General features: G+C 41.3%; 1 protein-coding gene across 1 annotated transcript; it reads right to left on the reverse strand.

Annotated features, from left to right (window-relative positions):
• Positions 1 to 298: 298 nt before the first annotated feature.
• Positions 299 to 21,689, reverse strand: SERPINA10 (serpin family A member 10). The gene is made up of 5 exons (XM_089523588.1): positions 21,620 to 21,689; positions 13,287 to 14,012; positions 2,162 to 2,435; positions 974 to 1,121; positions 299 to 510 (listed from the first exon to the last, which is right to left on the reverse strand). The coding sequence occupies exons 2-5, from the start codon at positions 13,984 to 13,986 to the stop codon at positions 319 to 321; spliced, it is 1,314 nt and encodes a 437-aa protein (XP_089379714.1). The 5' UTR covers positions 13,987 to 14,012; positions 21,620 to 21,689; the 3' UTR covers positions 299 to 318.
• Positions 21,690 to 25,448: the final 3,759 nt, after the last annotated feature.

The raw sequence follows: 25,448 nt of genomic DNA on the forward strand, positions 1-25,448 counted from the left end.
TGCATTTTCTTGCCAAAAAATGCACTCTTTCCCAAGCTGCTATTCCCTCTACCTCCCATTTGCTGTTAACTGAGAACAGCACCTCCAGAGTCAAAGAGCAGCTTGTAGGTGGTGTTCCAAAGGAATGAGGTGACCTCTTTTCCCACAAGCTATTGCTCCAACTCGGATCAGAGTCCTTTGCTTTTTAGGGAGGGGAGAGGGACAGACAATGTGGCCATTGCTAAATCCATTTTAAAAATACCTTCTCAGGGTAACACATAGTTTGACTCTGAAGATTACAGAAATAGGAAACACCAAATGAAAATGTTTGGCTTTTATTCACAACTCAGTTGGGTTGATAACTCTGCCCATAAACAGCAAGGCATTTGATGTCTCTTCATAAATCATGAAAAGGAATGGCCGATTCACCCGTACTGTAGGAGGCAAGGAATATGCTATAATTTCTGAGCCACTGATTGCTGCGGCTTCGGTTCCTTTTTCATCCACTTCAATAACAGCTCTTTGGAGAACCTATGAAGGTTGGGAATACAAGAGAACACTCAGCATGGTGACTATATATCTTGTGAACATTTTGGTTCTTTGCTGCTACTGATCATCATTTAACCGATTCAAGATAAACATGGGAACCGTAGTCCCATTCCTCCGGTGTCACACCTACAAACATCGACTGCGCCATTTTCTTCACAAGAGGATGTACTCATGATACACTTGTGGTTCCCAAGTGAGGAACATCTTGGGGCCTGAGATTTCAAAACCTGAGATCTAGGGGTGAACCCTGGTGTTGCCATTAAGTATTATACATTAAGCATCAATCATAGTTCTTCAGAGCATTTGTTTGACCTATGGAGCCATTTGTTTGACCTGTGTAGCCTGACAGAGACTATGGTTTGATAGGGGAGGGGAGAACCATGTGGACAGTCTAGAGGGTCTATAGCAAAAAAGCCAGCAGCATGCAGTGAGAGGAAATACTTACCTGTGATATTTTCACGTATCTCTGATCTGTGAGGTGGCTCAGGTCTGCTTTGTAAGAAAAAAGGTCTTTAATTCCCATATCTTGAAGCAACTCTTCTATATGGTATGATTGATCTAATTTGAACTTTGGAAAGTAGATGTCCATTTTCCTGTAGTAAAAAAAATTGAAATGAATGGCAGATGTGCATAAAACCTGACCACTGTGAATATTGACTGACTAGAGATTGTAGAGAATATCCACAAAGGAACAGTCAACAATTGAAATTTGATTATTGCCAATGGGATGCACTAATGTGCTTTCCATCTTGTGGAACTGCCCACCAAGACAAAGATGAATGGTACTGAGACCAAGTTCTATGAAGAAATGGTAGGTTTATTTAGCCTGGTGGAAGAGACAATGCAAAAAAAGTCTTAGGTTATAACACAGATGACAGAACAAAAGAGGATTCTGAGTAAACATTAGGAAGAGCTCTCTGGTGGTCCAAGTAAACTGTTCAGCAGTGGAACAGACTTCCTCAGAAGGTAATGGAATCTCTTTCATTAGAGGGTTTTAAGCAGAAACTGGATAGCCATGCATTAGGCATGCTGTAGTTGTGGGTTTCCTGAATTGTGGCTTATTTGATTTCCCCCAACTATTCTTGGGGGAGAGGTGTTTTGTATACCAGTATCCAAAACAAGATTAAAGTGGTTGGGGTCTTGGAGTGTTTCCTCAAATAGGGTTCCCTTTGTGAGTGAGCTGTTGTAGAAATGATGATAAGAATTAAAATAGTACAATAGTACAAATCTTTCTGTGTGAACCCATTTTAGACCAGCAACATTGATAAAGGATCCCAGGAATATTTGTTCAGTTGTTCAATCAGCACACTGAATGTTAATAACTAAGTGAAAGGAGCTCAAGGAACTCAGAGCATTTGCACCAATTGCACCACTGAACCTTGCCAACATGTGTCCATTTTCAGAAGTACTGAATACAAAAAACTTGCCTTTGCAAGAGATCAAAGGGAAAGGATGAACCTCAGTGACCCATTCCTACCAACACCCATTTCTCTCCTTGTTTTACTGTCCTTCTGTCCTTCTTTCACACACTAGACCTATCATTCCATTTTGAGCACTATTCCAATTTGCACCAACATATTCTGTATCTGGAACCTAGCAAAGAAAAGCATGCCATTCCTGCCACAACTTGTACCTGATCTCCATGGCTTTCAACCAAGACTCCACAAGTTCAATTGTTAAATGGTCTTCAAGGTCCATAAAATCAGCTTCCTCCTCTGGCATGACAATCAGCATGTGCGCACTCCCTTTATAGGGAAGGTTTAGTACAACACACTGCAAGTTCTTATCAAATGTGGAGGCAACCCTCTCCGTTTTGAACATCATTGGCACCTGGACACTCCTGTAGTTATCTATATAGAAGGTTTCTACTTCTGTGAACCTGGTAGAAAATGGCTGTAGCCAGTTCCCTGAGAAAATAGAGAAATAAAACCTTTTATTTTATAATAGGGAAATTATCCATGCTTTTTGTGAGAAATGCGAGGGATCATCTGAATAAAGTCCCATCTATTGCAAATTTAACATGGACTGAACTCTCCTGTTGAAATCAATGGGACTTAAAAGAGTGTAACTGTGGCTAACTCATACTTACATCATTAAATGTACTTACCTGAACCTTAAGATCATCCTCAGAGACCCTATTCCGAGTGCTTCCCCATGGGTACAGGGGAGGAAGCAAAATGAGAACATTGTCCCTTACATAAGCATTCTGCCCTTCAAGGACATTTTTCTGCAGTCCCCAAATTTCTAGCATTACAAAAAATGAAATATTGAAAATGATTCACACCTGGACCTCTTCAATTTGCTGTATGGTGGGATCTTGATATCTTCTGGGGTTGGGTTTCAGGATCTTTGCATGGAAACCAAAATCCATAGATGCTCAAGTCCCATTAAATACAATGGCATAATAAAATGGTGTCCCTTATATAAAATGACAAAATCAAGGATTGCTTATTGGAGTTTATGGGTTTTCTAAAAACATATTTTCAAGCCATGGATGGTTAAAAACTTCATGGATATGAAGGGCTGACTGTATTTGCATTCCTTTGGTCCTCTGCCTGCCCCTTTCCTTTGGATTCTTAAACTGTATTTCTGAATGCTCAACTAAAGTTTTAATTTACTGCAAATCCTAAACATTTGGGGGCTAAAGGAAAAATTAATTTGGGAGCAGAATTCACATTTGTGGGAGCAATCTCCTCATTTTGCCCTTCCATAGCTACACGCCTATCTCACCACTGGGGGCTAGTGACTTCCATGTCAGTGTGGCAGTGAATCCATTCTCTCTCTTTTTTAGCCCAAACATAAAAGGCACTACATTGCATAGCTTCTTTGAAGATCCGATTAACATCTGGACTGGTTTTGCTGACATAGAAGCCACCAGTGATTTCCATGCAATGGATTGAAGCAAAGGACTTTTTCAGTAGTGGCACCCATTATAGAGCAGTTCTAGTCACCACACTCTGTTGTCACATCTATAGGGTTCATTTCAACACAAAAGGGAAAACTTTTTGGTTCATCCAGGCCTCCTTAGTAACTCATGTACACTGGGCCTCACAGCTTTCAAACCTTGGACGATATCACACGACTGAAATTGGAAGTATAATCCAGTGTCATCCTGAATGGAATTATGCGTATTCACATTATTGCGTGAAAGGTTACCACACATGATCGCTGGCAGTCCAAATGCACTCCAAACACAATCACGCGTCAATCCACAGTTAAGTAAATTTGGTGAACTAGCGAAGTCACAAACCCTGTTCCTAGGCAACTTCGCACTTAGTGCACTGTTGTTTGGTGTGATGTACATGTCTCCTTTCATCCTGTCCCCCCCCCCCCAAATCTGGAAGAGGGGGTTCCCATGGAGCCACGCTGCAATTCCACTTCAATTTTGCTTCCACTTCTCCTTCAGAATTGCTGGTGGAGGGGACTGGTGCCTGCTAATTAAGAGGCATGGACCCAGAGCTATTGGATAACCATTATATTCACGTTTTAACTTGACAAGAGTGAATATATGCTCATTTTAACGTGAATAGTGCATGTTCTTTCAACCATTCTTCTCACCGCCCCTCCAACCTCTTTTGTAAATTGTGGGGTTCCTTGGTTCCTCTCTCTCACTTGCCTAAATATGCTATGCTCCAGTCATCTGGAGTCTCACTGAGCATGCGCAAGAGTGCCAATTCGCAATTAAGAACCCACCAATATGATGGCTTACTTTGCACAGAATCTGGATCGCATTCAGGGAGGCCATTACAGCGAATTTAAGGTGTGATAAGTAATCACGTAATTGCGTAAATTTTCAAATTGACCTCGCTATCTTCTCTTTTGAAATTGAGAGCCTCCCGTCCCGTTTGATAAACTCCATAGTGTTAAATCTGGGATTCAGTGAGCTTTGTTCTATTGTATTTCATATTGCTTGTTATGGTATGGCTTTATGTGTGGTATGATTTTATGTTCTGTTTTGTATTTAATTTTTTTAATCTGCAGTTTTGGAGGTCATCCAGAGAACAAAGTCTTACAGGTCAGCATGCAAATAGTGCAAATAAATATATAACATGGAAAGACTGTGCTGTTTTCTGGCCCTGATCTAGTTGGATGGACTAACAGAGGCTGCATGTGAGTTTCCTCGCCCTCAGCCTGCTGTTCACTTGGATTCCTATTTGAAAAGAAGTGATTATTTGAGTCCCACCAATCAAGTAAGCAGTTCAAGAGTTGCCCTGAGTTCTGCAGCTCTTCACACTGCAGAAATAAAGTAGATTGACACCACTTTACCTGCCATGGCTCTATCTTATGGAACCTTGGGGTTTATAGTTTGGTGAGGTAGTCAGCCTGGTCTGTCAACTATGGTGCCTCACTAAACTACAAATCCCAGGATTATGTAGGTTAGAGTCATGACAGTTAACTTGTCAAACTGCTTTATTTCTGCAAGCAGTTTGCAGTGCAGTGATCCTCCAGTTTGGATCCAGAGTTTTTATTCTGTTGGAGAAAGTGACTTCAAACAGACTTCTAAGACTGTCCCCCTTGGCAGAGGCTGGTGAGTGGAATTTTGCCCCTTTTCCTTTGCTCTAAAGATCCCAATGGCATCTCCTATTGTTCCAGAGGGTCTCTTGACCACCAAAATAATGTGAGCAAAGGAACTTCATGGGAGGGGAAAATCAGGTCAAAAGGCTTCCACTGAAGAAAGCCTCCCGCTATCCACAGGAGGATTTTTCCTGGCTCCAATCTGTGTACATTTAGGCATACAGATACAAACTGACAGGCTGGCTCAAACCCACGTCTCATGGGTGCAGGATCAAACTGTGTGAACTCTCGCTAAGCAGAGTGAAAAACCCACATCCCATGATTTGTCAGGTCTGTGTAGACAGCAGCCCCATATGCATGAAAAGCACAGTCAAAATGGCAGTGATCATTTCACACTCAGGCACATTTTGCAGCCTACCCACGGAAATGAAGCAGCAGATGATCACGTTTGGACAGTCTCTCTCTCTCTCTCTCTCTCTCCCTCCCTCCTCTCTCTCTCTCTCTCTCTCTCTCTCTCACACACACACACACAGTCCCAGGATCCACATAAATGTAATACATTTATTATGTCAGCTTAAAGGACACAAAACGGTATGCAAGGAAACTTCCAGTATCCCTAACAGTTTCTGGGTGAAACTAAAAACCAGCCTATCACCTGCTGCAGCTTCATTTTCAAAAGTCTACAGCAGAGGTGGGCATTATGGAGGAACCTGCACCAGCTTCTCCTGAGAACTTTGAGGGCTGCACCGACCTCTGCCATTTTCTTCCCTACCATTTGTCTCCAAATTGGCCAATCAGGCATAGCCAGAAGCATCCAGGGATGCAAATTGCCATTTTGAGCAATTTTCTGCCAGGCGCTCAGCCATCATCATCATCGTCGTCATCATCATCATTTTCACCACTATCATCATATTCGCATACTCTCCAACTGTTCTGATTGATCAGGTCCTGATTAATCTTCTGCCATTCCACCTTTTCTGCTGCTTTTCAAATGTCCCAGTTTCTCTCTTCTCCTCCTTTCTCCCTTTGTTTCAGCTTGCTTCGTTTGGTGCAAACCAAACTGAGCTCAAATTGTAAAAGTAGTTGGTAGTCACTTAACTCAATAGAGGGAAGGAGAGAAAGGGGTGGAATCTTGCCCTTTCCAGGAAGCTTAGGCAAAAGCAAACTGCTGCAGTCTCTCCTAGGTTGTCAACACATGCCACGGTTTTCAATTTTAAAAAGTTGAAGGGTATGGGTACCACTCCCATTCTATTACAGAAACTAGCCACTCTGGTTGTTGAATCTTACTGGATACACCATGTGAAGGCAGCAGGCTTAGGAGGGATAACCAGGCTCATCCACCCATCAACTGTCTGCTATGCTCTGAACCAACAACCTACCTCCCCTCACCCTGGATTTGCTCCTTGAAACTGCTGATTCGCTTTCCTTAATGTCTGGGCCAGCCATATCTGGAGCTAGACAAAGAAGACATCTTAAAAAACAACCTGAGAACTGAGGATGACATGTAGTTGGCCTTGTGCATGCATAACACAACTATCCCATTGTTGCCATCCTGTTAGTAGTTTATGTAGGCATAGAGTCCTTGAGGATGTCTCATTGCTATGTGTTCAGCTATAGAAAGATAGCTGGATGATACTCTGCCAATTCCTTGCTCTCCTCTGATCAGTAAATTTGTGGTGGTGGGGTTTGGTGGTGGTGGGGGATAGCCTACAGTAACAAAAAGGAGTGTTTGTGGGGGGAAATAGAAGGGAGTTCCACCTATGTGGAATTTTACAATAAGTCTGCTGACCCAGCCATAAATATTCCAGAACTCCTGTGGGAGGTCATTGCTGACAATCTATAATCTACCAATCTACCATACCTTTGTCTGATTCCTGGCTCCAAAGATGCTTTCAAAGTACCTTGGACTCTGCATCATAAGCTGACCATGCTACTGGACACTTCCCTGGATTGACACCATGGATTTATTGCTATACCCTAATGACCTGGACTGCCTAGACTCTGAGAACTGTATATGTCTGGCTGGTAAGCACCAGTACATGACTGCAGCTGCTTCTGTCTCGGCTCTGACAGACTTTGTTTGATATTTTGCCTCTGGCTGGCCTCCAAGGACAGGACATTTCCTTCTACCCTGCTCTCCACCAGCCACAGAATGGCTGTTCAAAGGCGCTTCACAACACAACCGTGAGCCCTGGGGATGGTGAACAAGAAACATAGCAAAGTTCAGCCTGTGGAACTCTGATGCTACACTGACTAATCTAGACTCTCAGTCTATAGGGCACTATTTTAAAATCAGTCACCTTGTCTTTTCCAGACTAGTAGTTTAATTGCAAAAGGGGGACATCCTGCACATTTTGAGGCCACTTCAATTGCACTGAAGCCAATGGGATTTTAATCAGCCTCACTGTGCTGAAGATAGCAGCAACACTTGTCCTTCCTCTTGCCGCCCCAGCACACTTTATTGCAACTCAGCAATTAGTGAAGGACTGAGAAATCAGAACGGGAGCTAAAAATACAGAAGTGAAATTAGGGGGATATTTAATTGCAATGTCTTTTTTGGTTGCCATGGAGCCCTTTTAAAATATTCCTGGCAAGCAACACCTAGTGGTGGAAATCTTCATTTCAGCCCCCCTTTTCGATTATTAAATGGGTAGATAGAAACTATGGCAGGGAGGAAGCTTAGATCTTGATTGTTATGTGAAATGAAGTCAAGATATAGAGGCTGTAAAAGGTCAGTCAGGGTGTATTTGACATAGTCAGCTCCTACCCTAAAAACTAGAGGGAAAGTTATCATGTGCCTGCCCCTAAGGGCTGGATGTGGCATTAGGCAATTAGGATTGGGCATTAGGCAAGGTGCTGGAGAAGATGTTGTGCTGGTGAAGAGTGTTAAGGATACCATGGATGGTCAAAATACAAACAAATGGGTGCTAGAACAAACCAAGCCCGAATTCTCCTTGGAAGCCAAATTATGAATCTGAGACTCTCATACTTTGGCTGCATCATTAGAAGAGGTGACTCGCTAAAAAGATAATAATAGCTAGGGAAGGTAGAGGGCAGTAGAAAGGAGGGAAGACCACACTCCAGATGGATTGACTCAATCAAGGAGACCATGGCCCTGAGCCTACAGGAACTGAACAGAGCAGTTGAAGGTAGGGGGCTTGGAGGTGTCTCATTCATGTGCTTACCACGAGTTGAGGCCAATGTGAGGGCAGTTAACAACATTAGACAAGGACATCTCATATATAGGAACTTGTGGGAAAGGGGGGAGGAGAATTAAGGGGGAAGAGAAGGCTAAGAGGTGATATGATAGCCCTGTTTGAATATGTGAAGGGATGTCATATTGAGGAGAGAGCAAGCTTGTTTTCTGCTGCTCCAGGGACTAGGACCCGGAACAGTGGATGCAAGCTCCAGGAAAAGAGATTCCACCTCAACATTAGGAGGAACTTCCTGACAGTAAGGGTTGTTTGACATTGGAACACACTCCCTCGGAGTGTAATGGAGTCTCCCTCCTTGGAAGTCTTTAAATACAGGCTAGATGGCCATCTGTTGGGGATGCTTTGATTGAGAGTTCCTGCATGGCAGGGGGTTGGACTGGATGGCCCTTGTGGTCTCTTCCAACTCAATGAACTTTATTGCATGGGGTTAAACCGTTCCTCAGCGCGTTCTAACGGGGGCGCGCACGGAACGCGATGAGCACGGGATGGGGCCCAGAACGCGACTTTACCACACGGGGGGGGGGGGCGCTGCAGCCACCGCACATTCCAATTCGGTTCCAGAGGGCGCCATTTCTGGAACTGTTTCAAAGCGTCCCCAGAAATGGCGCCCTCTGGAACTGAATTGGAACGCGATGGGAATGTGCGGCGGCGGCGGCGTTCCCCCATGCGGTAAAGTCGCGTTCTGGGCCCCATCCCGTGCTCATCACGTTCCATGCGTGCCCCCGCACGCCCCCGTTAGAACGCGCTGGGGAACGGTTTAAACCCCATGTGATAAAGTTCAATGATTCTATCCATTCTTCCTGATCCCTATGCCCATTCTCCTTTGTTGGAGGGCAAAGCTATACATGATATACAGTTTGTCCCGCCCATCCTAAACTGTGGCTAGAAACTACCGGTGGCCATTACACCCTACCATCTGCCAGCCTGCTTAGCCCCCCACCAACTTTTAGCAAAAGTTTCTTTTCCCAAAAACCACACCTTTGCAGCTGACAATTGATCCCAGGGTTTTCCCCTGAGGACTCCTTTCTGAAATTGAGGAGGAGGAGGAGGAGGAGAAGAGAGAGGTGTTTTTCTAGGGACTGGAAGGGGGTTTTGGTTACGCAAAATGTGACCAGCGGAAATACTGCTGCAGGCTGCTAAGAATTTGGAAAAAGTCAAAAATCACACTCTGACATCTGGAGCATGCCTGCCCTTTCCCTGCTCTAAACTATTCTCAAGGGTAGTATTATTGACCCTTGTGTCACAGCACGGAAGTAAAATCCAAGTTCCATACCAATTTTCTTCTGGATTAGATTCTTTGCCTCAGGTATGCAACTGTCTTGGACTGCTCCTGCTACACTCTTAAGAGTTTAGAGCACAACTATTAAAAAAAAAAGCAACTTACTGTTGGAACAGTAACAAGCTCTACACTTGAGTCATTACAGAGCTGGTAACCACTATAAGATTAAAGCAGAGTTCCTGAGTGCAGATGACTTTCACCTGTGTGTGCATAGCTCTAATCAAGTTTTGACCCTTAATAAGGCTAGCCTTGTAGTGAGCTCTCTCTCTCCCTTTTTGCTCACTCTATTCTCAGCTTTCTTTTCTGTTACATTCTATTTGTGTTATTTGCTTATATTATGCAGTTTATATTATTTGCTATTTGTTATTATGTCTACCATTACTATTATGCTTTATTTAGTATCTTTTGTATATATGGGTTTTGTGTGATTCTGTTACATATATTGTTTGTTATCCTTTTAAGTATTTAGATAAAAGCATTTTATAGTACCTTGTCTGATTAGTCTCTTTTCAAATCCATTGTTCTAACACTTACCACTGCCGAATTCAATTCTAATTTGGGATGTAACCTGATTTTATCACCTGGATTTTGCTGCCAACATCACCAGCTTGGTGAATCCCAGATAAGTTCTGGGTAGGATATAAGCTCAGCCGGCCAATTTGCAAAGCAGGGAGCTTCCCAGTTTTGAAAAAAGGCTGGCTGAGCCTGGATCCTATTTGGAACTTACCCGGGATTCACCTGGCCGGTGGTGTCAGCGGCCAGATCCAGACGATAAAATCAGAATACACCCCGAATTAGAATTGAATTCTAGGTAAGTCACTTTTTTTTTTAGCTGTGCACTAAACTCCTTAGTCGAAGCCCATTTCCCACTTCATATTCATTGAACAGTTGGAACCCCTGACAACTTCTCTGCTTTCATTAGCCACTGTGGACTGAGCTTTATATGTGCAGTTTTTCTCACCTCTCTCTATGTGCATGGAAGCCAGGAGCAGAGCCAGTATGTGCAAGTCTACTTCACCCACGATGCATACACTAAACATAGTTAGAATGTAAGAACAGATTGCAGTATCATATATTTTAATGTATTTAAGCACCCTCTTTCCTATATTTCTGCAGCTAAGTTTTTTATTCTGGCACGCCTTTGGGGACTGATTTGTTTTTTTTTTGGGGGGGGAGGGGGGAATGGGCTTTGTTTTTGTGTGATATTTTTAAAATGGATTATATTTTAAATGGTTTTAACTTTAATTTAATTTAATATTTTTGATAGTTTAATTACTTTTTTGCCTTTGCCATATTATATTATATTATATTAATTATATTATATTATATTATATTATATTATATTATATTATATTATATTATATTATATTATTGGGGAAAGAAGATTTAAATATATTGGGGAAAGCAATAAAGAATCATGGAAAGATAAATGGGAAACTGTGATTAAGAACATATAGAAGATAAAATGGGATATGAAGAAGTAAAAAAGATAATTAATGATATTTTTCACATCTCCGAAAATGATTGTTAACTTGATTGGAATGTATTGATTGGAGAAAAGTATATTATGAAATATGGATTGTACAATTTGTATTATGTACTGTGTAATAAAAAAATTAAAAAAGGAAAAATATTATATTATACTAATTTTTATTATTATTATTATTTTGCATATGATTTTGATTTTTTATGTTTTAGCTATTGGAAGCTGCTTTGAGTCCTGAACTGGGGAGAAGATGGGATGATGATGACGACAGCAACAACAACAGCAACAACAACAGGATATCAGCGATGTTTGAATCTTGAGGGTTAGGTTTATTCTTTGAATTTTCTTGCTGTCAATGAGATAGGAGTTTTTTTTCCTGAGTTTTCCTCAAACATTCACATTGCCAGGTCTGTGAGTAATAGATGCAAAGAGACCTGGGATAAATTGGGATAAAGTTCTGCATGCCTTGAATGAGTTTCAAATACAGCTGCATCATCAACTTGATCTTTATTTGAGCGCTGACATGTGTGAGCAACAGAACTCATGGAGATGCACATAGATACAGTTCCCTTAAAAAAATAGTGTGACCAACAAAATAGGAATGGGTATTTATGTATAAAAAATAGAATTAATTAAAAGGCTGAAAGATTAATTTCCAGTCCAAAATGTTTGAAATATGTTAATTAAAAAGACAAAAGTAGAACTAAGTAAAGACAAGAGTTTAGAACTCAGTTGTAATAAAAGAGGATTACTAAAAAATTGTTCTAGATTTGGATGGCTTGTCTTTAGTTGTATTGTATGTTTGTATTTGTGTTATGTAATGTACTGTTATGATGTTGTGTAATGTCTGGAAACCATGTCCGATGAGGAGAGACTTAGGGAGCTGGAGATGTTTAGCCTGGAGAAAAGAAGGTTAAGAGGTGATATGATAGCCCTGTTTAAATACTTGAAGGGATGTCATATTGAGGAGGGAGCAAGCTTGATTTCTGCTGCTCCAGAGAACAGGACCTGGAAGAATGGATGCAAGCTACAGGAAAAGAGATTCCACCTCAACATTAGGAGGGACTTCCTTGACAGTAAGGGCTGTTCAACACACTCCCTCGGAGTGTGGTGGAGTCTCCTTCTTTGGAGGTCTTTAAGCAGAGGCTGGATGGCCATCTGTCAGGGATGCTTTGATTGAGAGTTCTTGCATGGCAGGGGGTTGGACTGGATGGCCCTTGTGGTCTCTTCCAACTCTACAATTCTATGATTCTATGATTTTTTAAAAAAGAAATGCATGACTGGGATTACTTGGATAGCCATGCTAATATAGCAATAGCAAGTACATTTCTATACCACTTATCAGTGCACTTCAGCACTCCCTAAGCAGTTTACAACTGTAAGCTAATTGTGCCCAATAAGCTGGGTACTTATTTTAGCGACCTTGGAAAGATGCAAGGCTGAGCCAACCCTCAGCCCCTGGCTGGTATTGCACTCACAACCTTGTGGTTTGTGAGTGACTGACTGAAGTACAGGCATTTAACCACTGTGCCACCCAGGGCTCTTAAAAAACAACATCTGAATAACCCCTCAGAAGTAGAAGTAATAATAGGGTTAGAGAGGCACGGGACAGATGGTCCCAAAGTGCCATGCTGTCGGTGATTCTAGGGTTAGGGACCGTGTACCAAACACACGGTACCTAACCCTAGTACGTGCGGGCGGCTTCCTGATGGCGGCCTCCTGTTCACACGGATGCCGCTATCTTTACGTAACGGATGCACTGCCCCGACGTGTCATCAGCACTGGATAGAACTCAGTTTATTTATATATTTCGATTTGGTTAGATGTTTTTGTAGATATTTAAGCAGAGCTGGGAAACATTACTTTTAGGACTGCAACCCCTAGAATGCCCCACCCAGCCTGGAAATTGGCCATGCTGGGTGGGGGATTTTGGGAGTTATCATCCAAATAAATAACTTATCCATGCTCTACATTTAGAGTTGCAATGCTGACTTCAAAGAAATTTGTTTGGAATTATCCTGGCCTTGGGACTGGCAATACCTGGGCATCTTGGATCCTTATGGCAACCATCTTGTCTTTCACTTTAAGAAAAGTATAAAATTCAGAGCAGTAGTCCTCTTTGTGAAATTTGGGAAGGAATATCTTGCTCACAACTCTTCATTCCAGTTTCAGAATAACTCTCCTGTTAAATCAGATGTTTCCCAGAACTCTCCCCTCTTCTCTTAAAGCAACAATGAGAATCTATGACAAAATAAGAAATTACCTCTAAAGAGAAAGTAATTCACCAGAATGATTTTAGCTTGCTGATCAAATGCATCAAACATTGCAGGTATTCTCCCTCTCGTCTTTTGTTTGATGTGCTCATTGACAATGTTTTTGGCAAGAGTAGAGTTGTGGAAATCCACCATCAGAAATTCCATATCAAAGTATTGTTTGGACAAATTGTGAAAGGCATCCTTGATTTGGAAGTCCTTCTGGATGAAAGAGAAGCTATTCTGCAAAAGGCTGAACTCTTGATTTTTGGTGATGTTGTCCCTTAGTTGTTGGCAAAATGCTGGGAGCTGGTTTTCTTTTCCTTTCAGAAGATGGAGGTTCAAAGAGTGAACTATTTGGTTGTGTGTTTCCCCATTGGAAGCCAACAAGAAGATTGACAAAACAAAGGTTAGTGACAATGGTGAGAAAAAGACGTTGTTGTCATGCTTCATTGCTATTTTCCTGTAGAGATTGAATCCAAAGTTGGTGTTCATTTCAGTGAAGCTGCTCATGGAGAATGCTAGTTTAGACTTTTCTCTGGACAGATTTGGCACTGTATTATGTGGATATTGTTCATCAGTGTGATTTGAAAGCAAAAGGCTTGGTTTGAAATTTTCCTGTGTCTCCACCACTGGGATTCCAGCTGTTTCATTTGATAAACACATATTGGCACACAGTTCAAATATGACAAGCAGAAATCCAGCTTTCATGTTTCAGTCCTGCAGTGAGCTTCTTTCTGAAAAATAAAATGTGGACAGACAGAGAAAAGCAATTTTCTTGTAATAAAGTAAAATAAAATAAAAAGCTAGACCTGGAAACAGGTAATTTGGAGACCTACCAGATGTCTGATACAAGTTAGTTATATTTTTCTAAGGGTTGTGTAATCCTTCTAGGAATCTATTGAGAGAAATTAATATGAGAGACATGCCTAAAGCTAGTAAATCCTGCATTTAAATGCTTGGCCTTGTGCTGATTGAAGACAATGCTAAATTGTCCAAATTATTTTATATTTAAAAGGTAAACTTTATATTTAAAATGAAAACCTGTGAGTATAAAACCTCCTGGTGCATATCCAAACAGGAAAGACTTGTATAGCCTTCACATCAAGGATCAGAAATAAATGTTGGAATTATACAGAAATAGGGATAACGCTTCCAGTTTGATTAGAAAACACTTTGTAATGGAACATTCTACATTTGGGCTTTGGAATATGAAGTAAGGTGTTGTTGAACTGTGCCAAAATACTTGTGGAATGGAAGGTAGGTGTTTTCTCCTTCTGAGGAAAGAGAGGGGATAGAGAAGAACTTGGTTTTAAAAAGCTGTCAGCTGTGTTCAGGTGTCAGTCAAACTCACTTTTTTAAAAACAAACAAACAAACAAACAAGGGAATGTGAAGTCAAAGGCTTTCATGGCTGGCATCCATAGTTTTTTGTGTTATGTGGCCATGTTCTAGAAGAGTTTATTCCTGATGTTTTGCCTGCATCTGGCCAGCATCTTCAGAGAATTCTCTGAAGATGCCAGCCACAGATGCAGGAGAAATGTCAGGAATAAACTCTTCTAGAACATGGCCACATAGCCCAAAAACCCACAAAAAACTAAACAAGGGAATGCCTAGCTCCCTAGTTCTCTATTGTTGTTTTCCTCAGATGGAAAGAAATATTTATGAAGAGAAGGAGGTGCTCCATGGGAGCAAGAATTCAGGAATTTGGTACACTTGAATAGAGCTAAGAGCCTTTCTGAATTAGGTGTCTGATGAAAGTGGGAAGCAAGAGGATGTAGAATAGGGTTATATACAGTATATTACATGGATATTTAAAAAAAAAACTGTGTAAGTACACATGCAGCTCCCACCAAATTGGAGTGTGGTGTAGTCTCCTTCTTTGGAGACTTTTCAACAGAGACTGGATGGTTATCTGTCAGGAGTACTTTAATTCTGCATTACTGCATGGCAGGTGGTTGCACTGGATGGCCCTTGGGGTCTCTTCCAACTCTTTAATTCTATGAAATCCTGAGCCTTTTAGCCAGTCTGGAGGAGCTCTGTGTTGCCTTCATGGAGTTAAAAAAATATGTATATACTGAAATACATTTCCACATATCATGAGAAGGCATGACTCATTTGAAAAGAAATTGTTTAGGAAAGGTAGAGGAAGACCACATGCCAAATAGTTGGACTCAATCAGAGAGGCCATGGGCCTGAGACTGCAGGACCTGAGCAAAGCAGTGGAGGACAAAGGATCTTGGAGAAGTCTTATCCATGGGGTCACCATGAGTCAAGATTGACAAAAGGGCAGTTAATAACAACAATACACAGATACTTGCTGGGAAGGTCACAGCACACACTACCAAGAACCTTATCAAGGTAGGTGAACTGATTCTATATTGTGCCATAAATTCAAAGGGAGCTATTTTTCTTTTTTTTTAATAGAAAATAAAATACATTTCAATGTGAAACTGAATTGAACAGAACTGAATACATGTGACAGAAAGCAAATATGAACTAACCATAGAAGAATCTAATACACTGATTTCCCCACTGGATTCCCCCTCCCCTCTGCAAATCTGCTTCCTGGGTTGACTCTCACATCTTTTATTACAGAAAAAGGAGAAAAAGAACATGCTAAACATTCCATCTGCTTTCTCTATCCTAGAAATAATTGTAGAGACCTTTTCCCTTCTCTTCTGTCATATTTTCTTTCTAAAGCTTTTTTTTTTAAAAAAGAAAGAAAAGGTCTCAGACAATTTAGCCCATCTAAATAGAGAAGGCTATGTATTCCAGAACCTTGACTGTATGCAGTCTTCTCAGATGTTTCACCTCAGGGGAACCCTCTCAACTTTACTTTGTAGCTTGAGGCAACATTTCATGCAGCAGTTCTACACAGGATGCATTTTTCAATTTACTCAGGACAAAAATATCCCCAAAGAAAGTTCACTACTAAGATTTGGTTCATCTTCTAGTGGTCTCAAAGCTACTTGTGTAGGTTTGGTGAGGGACTGGGCTGTTGTTGTGCTGAAATTTCAAGAAAGTTCCAGAAACTAGAATCTTGATGTGATGAGTGGTGATGTCTGTGTGCCTTCAAGTCACCTGTCAACAAATGATGACCCCATGAATTCCATAGGCAAGGAATACTCAAAGTGGTTTGCCCTTGCCTGCCTCTGAAATAATAGCCTACAGTACCTGGTATTCCTTGATTGTCCTCCATCGAAGTTCTAAGTAGGCATGACCCTGGGATTTGGTGCCTTCAAGGTATTTAGGCCTTAAGAACCTTGTAACAGATGTAGACTATCCAAAATTATCTCAGTTCTAATGGTAACAATCCCTACCCTTCTCCCTGCAAAGCTGCTGCTAATATCTGAGGAACTGAGATGGGCATGTATGCACAGTCTTCATTTCATACAAGGAACAACACACCAGTGTAAGCATGGGCAAGAAATAAGCCTTGAGCAGAGGTGGATGAACACCTCCACTACCCTCATTCGCAGCTATTGTCAAAAGTCCGACGCAGCCTAATTTTGTTACAACATTGAAAGCCCTGTTTGCCCCCTTCCCTTCCTAGAAGGAGTCTCTCAAAAGTGCAGGAAGATATAGTCAGCCCTCTGTATCCGCAGGGATTGCATTCCAACCCCGCCCTCCCCAGCACACAGCAAAAAGCACTGGAACTCATCCCATTATTGTCATTAGATGTGTGCTGTGCACAGACATGATCACATTGGTGCAGTCGAATGCATGCACCGTCATTAACAATAATGGGGTGGGGCCATCCATGAATGCTCCAATCCATGCATGGCTATCCCACCGATACTGAGGGTCAACTGTACTCATATTCTGATTATCAAGGTAACAAGGACAGAAGTTTATTCACTGTATTTGGAAAATATTGACAATAGATTAATTTTACAGAGAGGTCCATGGTTAAGTTAATTGAAATGAATACTTTCATTTTATATTTATGTAGAGCACAAGTTTCTTAACAGTCACTTCCTGATTGACATGAATTTTGACATGAATTTTGACTGTCCCTGTTTTGAAAGACTGGCAATCCTAAACTAGTTCAATGCAATCCCTAGCCATGGGGAATGACCCTGCATTGACAGTGGACCTTATCGCACATACTTTGGCCCCCGATCTGGGCACTGGCAGGGGACATGTGTGGCTGAATGAAAATGCATTTTATCGCATGCCACATTGTCCTCAAGGTGACCCCATGTCATCCCCCAATCCCCAATCAGGGCTCAGGCATGTGAATTTTGAAAGACGGAAGCTTTCCCATGGAGCAAAATCATGCAGCTGAGCCCTGATCGGGGATGGCTTAGTGCTGGGCAATGGCATAGGGCTGCCTTGAGGACAGTGTGGTATGTGATAAAATGCATTTTCACTCAGCCACACGCGTACCCTGCCCGTGCCCAGATCGGGGGCAAAAGTATGTGCAATTATGCTTCTAATACCAGACCAAGCATCAACACATACCATCAGTAAGTAGATGCTGATATCCTGGAATCAGCCCGCATATATTGCTGCTAACTCCTGTCCCATTTCCACTTGAAGAAACATCTGGCTCCAGGAGCCACCATTTATTTTCCCCCCCATGCCCTGGAGCAATCCTGCTTTGGGGATGTAGTGACCTATCAGAGGATGCTCTTTTAAGGACAGCTTCTTTGTGATCACTGTGTCTGCATGTCACTTCATATATAAACTAGCTTTAAATTGGTAGCTAGCCTGGCATTCCAGAAGGAAGCATTGATAGATTCCCAAGAGTTATGCTAGCTGCTTCTTCTGCTGTGGCAATGCTGTAGTAGAGCTAGGGATTGTAAGCAAAGTGTCCTTGGAGGTGGACACCAAAGTATAAGCACCCCACCCGCACTTCCTAGTCTGACAATAGGCCTCTCAAAGCTAGCCATCTGAGCTTAGCTGGACCTGTGGAAAATGATACTAGTGCTAGCTCCTACATGGATCCAGCCCTGCTCGCCACAGGAACTACAGGAAGAGTTTCCACTTCAGCATTAGGAAGAACTTCCTGATGGTAAGAGCTGTTCAACATATGCCTTGGAGTTTGATGGAGTTTCCTTCTTTCAAGGTTCTTAAATAGAGGCTGGATGGCCATATGTCAGGAGTGCTCTGACTGTGTATTCCTGCATGGCAAGAAGTTGGTTTGGATGGCCCTTGTAGTCTCTTCCAACTCTATGAGTCTGTGAGGAACCAGCAACTAGTTGAAAGCAGCTCACTGTTTTTGGCCTGAGTTGATCTTTTTTTTTTTAGCTGACCAGCAGCTAGAAGAGACAATATGATCCTAGGCTGCATCAGTAGGAGGAGTATACTGCTTAGATTGGGTGAAGTAATAATACCACTCTATTGTGCTTTGGTCAGACCTCATCTGGAATATTGTGTCCAGTTCTGGGTACCACAATTCAAGAGGGATATTGACAAGCTGGAATGTGTCCTGAGGAGGGTGACCAGAATGGTGAAAAAGCTGGAAACTACGCCCTTTGATGATTGGTTTAAGGAGAGGGGTATGTTTAAAGTGAAGAGAAGGTTAAGAGGCGACATGAAACTCATGTTTAAATATATTTGATATCGTCATCATATTGACAATGGAGCAAGCTTGTTTTCTGCTACTCCAGAGAATAGGACATGGAGCAATGGATTCAAGCTAAAAGAAAAGAGATTCCGCCTAAACATTAGGAAGAACTTCCTGATAGTTAGAGCTATTTGACAATGGAATGTGCTGCCTTGGACTTTAGTGGAGTCACCTTCTTTGGAGATTTCCAAGAAGAGACTGGATGGCCATCTGTTGGAAATGCTTTGATTGTGTGCTCTGGCATGGCAGGGATTTGGACTGATTGGCCCTTGTGGTATCTTCCAACTCTGCGATTCTAGATACAGCTCACAGCCAGGAAAGAGCTCTGGAAAACCTTTTTTTATAAAGCAAGTATCTTCTTTATTTCTCCAGGACAGAACCAGTGAATGTTTCCTCAGATAATTCCTGGTTACTCCCAGAAAGCACTATCTCTTGCTAATGTATCTAGTAGCGCTTTCATATTGTTGCAGAAATTTCTGTCGATTGCTTTGTTTTCATGCATATTTTTATGCATTTCTTCATGTTCCACCAGCACAATAATGATCAACCTCTGTTACTCTTTGCTTGTAAGATATTGGGCCTCAAATATTTTTCTAGAATAATTTTTTAAAATTATGGCTCAGGATGTATACACACTGCAAAATTAAAACAGTTTGACATCACTTTGGCTGTTATGGCTCCATCCTGTGTAATCTTGGGATTTGCAGCTTGTTGAGGTATTCAGCATAGTCCGCCAGAGAGCTTTGGTGCCTCAATAACTATAAGTCCCAGGATTCTGTAGGATAGCATGATGGGAGTTAAAGTGGTGTCAAACTACTTTAATTTTGCAGTGTGGATATGCCCTCAGATCCTATATCACAGTCTAAATTTCATAACTTTACCAATCTATAGCTACCAAAACCAGAGTAATGGCAACTTCCCAGAGGGTGTTTTCCGCTGCTGCTCCCGGGCTATGGAATGCCTTGCTAGAGGAGATTCATCATATAGCCAACCTAGACAGCTTCAAAAAAGGCAGGCCTTCCCAGAATAGTTCAATCTAATTTCTGTATTCTCCCTACTTTATGTAACCACTGCTTCTACTAGAAAATGGCTGTCATTTTAACAGGTTGAATTTTTAAACTGTATTGTATTTAATCCTGTTTAAAAAAAAAAAAGGGGTGTGCGTGTGTCAATTTATTTATTCAGAATATGTATTATTCCAATATATTCTAGACACGTAAGCCGCCTTAATTGCTACAACAGAAAGGCAGAATATAAGAATAAAGTTTATTTATTTTATTTATTTACATTGTAGAAATGCAATTAATCCCTACAAGTGAATTGCAGAGATCTACATCTGGGCACCAGCAAGAGTGGTCTGTTACACATTGGTCACTTTTGATGTGCACTGAGTACATTTGATGCACATCAAGCACTTCTGGTGCACACCACACACATTTCTGATATGTATTGGGAGCTCTGTTGTGCTCTGGCACTTCCTAGTTAGAGGCTCGATGTGCTTAGGGGAGCACCCCTATGAGAATCAGTGGCCATTGCACATCAGTCCATGGCACATCACTCATTCCACTGGCTGTCATTGCACAACAGACTCTAGTACACTGTGGCATCACAGCTGCTCCTAAATGAATACAAATGCCCAAAGCTACTCAGTTTCATTTTGAACAAACATACAGTAGAAGATGCAAGACCTAAGCAAAATGCTAGTCTGTGCTTTAAATTCTTGGTTTAATGACCAGTGCCCCTCAAAATGCTGTTGGACATGAATTCTGATCAGACATTGACAGCTTGAATAATGCTGAGGGGTGATAATGTGACTAATGGATCACCCACATGTGGAAGGCCACATATTCTTCAATATCCTTTTCATCTGGAACCAACCCAGGACTCCAGTGCTTCACTCATGCATGAAAAGCAGAAAGATTTCTGTGCCCAGAACCATTAACAGCCGAAAAACCAACCCACAGAATACCTGCATTTTATATTGAAGGGCTGCACAATCCACCACTTAGGAATCTAAGGCAAGGAAAACATGTTTAATTAAACCCACGTTGATCCAAGAATATTCACTTTTATTCATTTTCCTGGCCAAAAAAATGGGAAGCCCTGTTGGCAAAAGTAACACAGAGGCAAGAATTTTCAGCTTGGTATTTGTCCATGCCAAAGTGTTTTGAGAAATTGTTCTGCACATCAATACCTGTAGCAGTGTGTGCAAAATGGTATTTTGATGTGAAAATTTTTTTTTCATGCATACACAGAAACACAAAACTCTGTTTCCAGAAACCCTTTGTTTTTTGAACAAAAACATTGCAGAAGACAGAAGACAAAGGGGAACTTTAATCTCTGTTTCTCTATGTAGATCTTGACCATCAGTTTTATCCTGTAGTAATGGGGGACAGCTATGGAAATTATTCATCCTTGCATGTGAGTTCAAAATAATTGAAGATTTATGTTCCTATCTGGAATATACTACTATTCCTTGGGGGAAAAAAGAGCGCTCTAAACAGGAAAAGCATGTTGACATATTTTTTTTCCTGATAGTTTTTACAGAAAAATTGAGAGATTTTTCTGAAGGTTACAAGTCCCTGGGGCTACTAATATTTTGTCCCCTTGAAAATATTAAGGCGTTTAAAAGTAGAAGATACATTTGAAAATAAATTTGAAAGAAAAATCTCAGTATTTTAAACAGATCAATACATTAACTAGGGACTGCTTATAACTTATTTTCCTTCTATTGTATCTTTTAAAAATGAAATTAAATATATATGTCTTACCAAGAGGACAGCTTCTTTTACTTTTCTGAATCCACTGCCTGGAAAATAAAACATGTTACAAAGATGTTTTTCCCAGCGGGTGGGATCTTGAGAGGTAAATATTTGCTATTCCAAAGTGTAGCTCCATACTTTTGTCTGTTGTAAATTAACAGAATGACAAACAGAGATATACCAGAGTGTATTTTCTTTTTCTGGAGGAGTGGTAAATGCTGGAATAGCTGGGTTCCAGTAAGTACTTAGATGAGTAATAAAATATAAAGGTCTTTTAAGAAATGTAAAGGAAGCATGTCTAGGAACATAGCCTTGAATCAGTTTCCCATCTATACAAAGAACTGGGTGTTTTCAGTTGGCAACCACATTTAGGACAGCCAGCACAGTATAGTGGCTTGATAGATCTGAACAAAGTAGAATAGAGTAGTACTATTAGTTCCCTTGGAGGTATCTGTCCTAAGGGCCAGCTCTCTGGAGCCCTGTTTAAGTATTTGAAGAGGTGTCACATTGAGGATGGAGCAAGCTGGTATTCTGCTGCTTTAGAGTCTAGAGAAATTATCACACAGCCATTTTTACCTGCCATGCATGGGACAGGATGAGGCTAGAATGGGGAAGAACGGGGGATATCACACACAAAATTGCTGCTGTACTGCCACCCAACCATCACCCATCCCTCAGCCACACTTCTCCCAGCAATTTTGGTGGTATGGAAGCTTTTTGTACTATCAAATCGACTGGCAGAGTGCGGCTGGGGAATGGGCAATGGTTGGACGGCAGCGCAGCACCAATTTTGTGTGTGATATCACCCATTCTTCCTCATTCAGGCCCAATCCTGTCCCATGCATGGCTTGGGCAAAAATGGCCATGTGATAATCTCCTAGAACACAGAACAATGGATGCAAGCTACAAGAAAAGAGATTCCCCCTCAACATTAGGAGGAACCTCTTGACAGTAAGAGTTATTCCACAGTGGAACATACTCCCCTGGAGAGTGGTGGAGTCTCCTTCCTTGGATGTCTTTAAACAGAGCCTGGATGGCCATTTGTCAGAGATGCTTTGATTGAGAGTTCCTGCATGGCAGGGGGTTGGGCTTGATGGCCCTTGTGGTCTCTTCCAATTCTATAATTATGTGATTCTATAATTCTATGAACATTGGTTTGAAACACTGGAGACCTAATTTCAAACCTCACTTAGCCAAGTCATATTCCCTTAGCCTCAGAGATGGGCAATGGCAACCCCTCTTTGAACAGATCTTACCAAGAAAACCTTGTGACAGATTTGCCTTAGGGTCACAAGTCAGAAGTGACTTGAAGGCTTACAACCACTAGGATCACCACAACCACATTTAGAACTTTGATTCTCAAGGACCTGAAACTTTAGGCTACATCAATGCCTTTCACCACTGATGTTTCCTCAAGGCTGACTTGAGGAAACATCTCTGTTGTTTTTATTAGCACGATGAGGCAAATAATCTCACTCATGCATTCCGGGTTTGTTATTCATGCTATGGACCCACATTGATTTACATTGATCTGCATCTCTGAGAGTCCAGTTGTTCACACATGCAAGCATTGGAATAAAGATGGACCTATGATGATGTGAGTCCATTTGAAGCCCCCCTTTTTTGGGAATTCAGCATTTTATCCTGTGTCTATTTGGGTCTATTTGCATTGGTTATTCACACTATTGACAATGCAGATCTTTTTTAAAAACTTGGGGGGGGGGGAATTCAATATCAATTATCCCATATTAAGTGGGTTTTTGGCACCCCCCCCAAAAAAACTTAATCGGGTGGATTCAGGATGTGTGTGAACAACAGAGATTTGACCCGGACTCATCCTGAGTTACTTTCACAATGTGTATAACGCCTAGGACAGGCCTGCACAACATATGGCCCAGGGGCTGCATGTGATACACCAAAGGATTTTGGGTGGCCTGCATGGATGTGGAATGACTTCAAGACTCCTCCACTGCTTGGCCTCCTCCTGAGGAGAGGGCCATGTGGAGGAGGAAGGGCTGGGCAGAGGAGGATGGAATAATTAATTAATTAATTAATTAAAACTTATTTGTGGCCCTAAGAAGTTTAACCTATTTGAATTTTGGCCCCTACCTACTGTCAAGTTGTGCAGGCCTGCTCTAGGACATTAACCAATGGATTCAAATTATGAGCAGAGAGATTCTACTTAAACATTAGGAAGAACATCCCGATGGTAAGAGCTGTTTGACAGTGGAAAAATATATTGGCTCAGAGAATGCTAGCATCTCTTTCTTTGGGTTTTTTAAACCATTGGATGACCATCTCTTGGGAGTGCTTTAGTTGTGTATTCCTATAGGACATGAGTTTGGATGAGATAGTCCCTGTAGTCTCTTCCAACTCTGAAATCTATGAATCTACGATTCTAAGGGTAGACTTGTGCCAAACTTGGACTGCTTTCTCCTCATTGCTGCCATCTCTGTCATTTAACTTGTTCTCTTTCTTTAGACCCAATTCACACATCTGCTAGAAGGAAAAGATAAGGTGAAAGGAGTTCAATGTTTCTTGAATTTACTTTTTTTAATTGCTTCCATGCTTGGAGTGATGAGTGAGAAGAAAGATCAAAGGAAAGACGTGACAAAGAGGAGTAGGGTTTGGCTGTGAGTCCTCATTTGGGATGTAGGTCTCAGTACATGTTTAATGATGCCCATTTTGATACTAGCTTTGTCTTAACATATGCCCAATATGAACTGGATCACTAATGTCACTGAGCAAGTAACAGGATCATTGAAAAAAAATGATGTTATTTGCAACATGAGCACTGGTGAATCTTATGGAGTTTCTAAGCAATTTGGCTAAAACTTTCCATAGGCAGAGCAGTGACTAAGATGGTCATCTCCCCAGCTGCCAGTCACTAGGCTTTTCCTATTATGAACATCTGAATAATTGTTCATTCTCAGTATCAGTGAGTGATTGCCTCAGGATATGTCCACTGTATAGACTAACAACATGTCTTCCAGGAAGGCTATTTTGCCAAGATGTGAGACTGGTGTGCACTTTTCCATAAGCCAGAAATGGAACAGTGGTGAGATACTTCAGTTATTGCTTTCCTCTTCCATTCTAATCCTCTTTTACTTCTGTATCATGTCTGTGCCTGCAAAGGGACAGTCTTCACCTTGTACTATCTGTACAGTGTCTAGTAAATATTTAGAACTGAAGGAAAAAGAGGAGGAGGAAGACAAGAAAGAAACAGAGAGAGAAGAAGAAAAAGAAGGAGGAGCAGAGGAAGAGGGGGAAGCAAAAGAAGCAATATTTTGGTGGCTGCTGTATGTGGAAATCATAATCTAGCAATCAGGCCTGGATCTAGGAAAGACTGGTCTTGAACCCAGTTATAAGATTAACTCTAAGGATTAGATCACATTGTTTGTCTTCTGGTATAAGCAAGGCATGGGCTTATCCTCCCAAAGCTGGACACAATAGGCTTTAAGATTAAGTGCGATTTCATTTTTAAAAAGAGTATCTTTGGAAAACAGCTGGAAATGCCATTTAAAATGCTTTCGTTTATTGCCTTGTTTCTAGGGAAACTGCAGTTTCATGGTTCTTAAAACTGCATCATGCTTAATCACATTTTACAGTTTATTTTAAAAAGAATGCATTCAAATACATGCTGAGCATCTTCTGTAATGCATTGCACCTCACTAAAACCCTCTGAACAAAGCTGTAATTTTGTTTAGCTTTATATAATCCTGAGACAGGAGCATCTAAAACCTTTACTACGCAGCTTTAACTCTTCTATTTGCACTACTGCAAACTACTTTAGAAAATGGAGAACATGTACCCATCCAAATGGACAATATTTTAATAT

The sequence above is a fragment of the Sceloporus occidentalis genome, unplaced genomic scaffold (assembly GCF_023333645.1).
Source record: "Sceloporus occidentalis isolate IW3139 unplaced genomic scaffold, rSceOcc1.0.p SCAF_4, whole genome shotgun sequence".
NCBI lineage: Eukaryota > Metazoa > Chordata > Lepidosauria > Squamata > Phrynosomatidae > Sceloporus > Sceloporus occidentalis.

What these genes read in the sequence shown, in the direction of transcription:
- SERPINA10 (XM_089523588.1), bottom strand. Translation starts at nt 13,986, where the DNA reads ATGAAAGCTGGATTTCTGCTTGTCATATTTGAACTGTGTGCCAATATG. An exon ending in GAATTACTTTCTCTTTAGAG is followed by an intron (nt 2,436 to 13,286) that starts GTAATTTCTTAT and finishes CTATTTTCTCAG; the next exon opens with GGAACTGGCTACAGCCATTT. An exon ending in GATACGTGAAAATATCACAG is followed by an intron (nt 511 to 973) that starts GTAAGTATTTCC and finishes CAACCTTCATAG; the next exon opens with GTTCTCCAAAGAGCTGTTAT.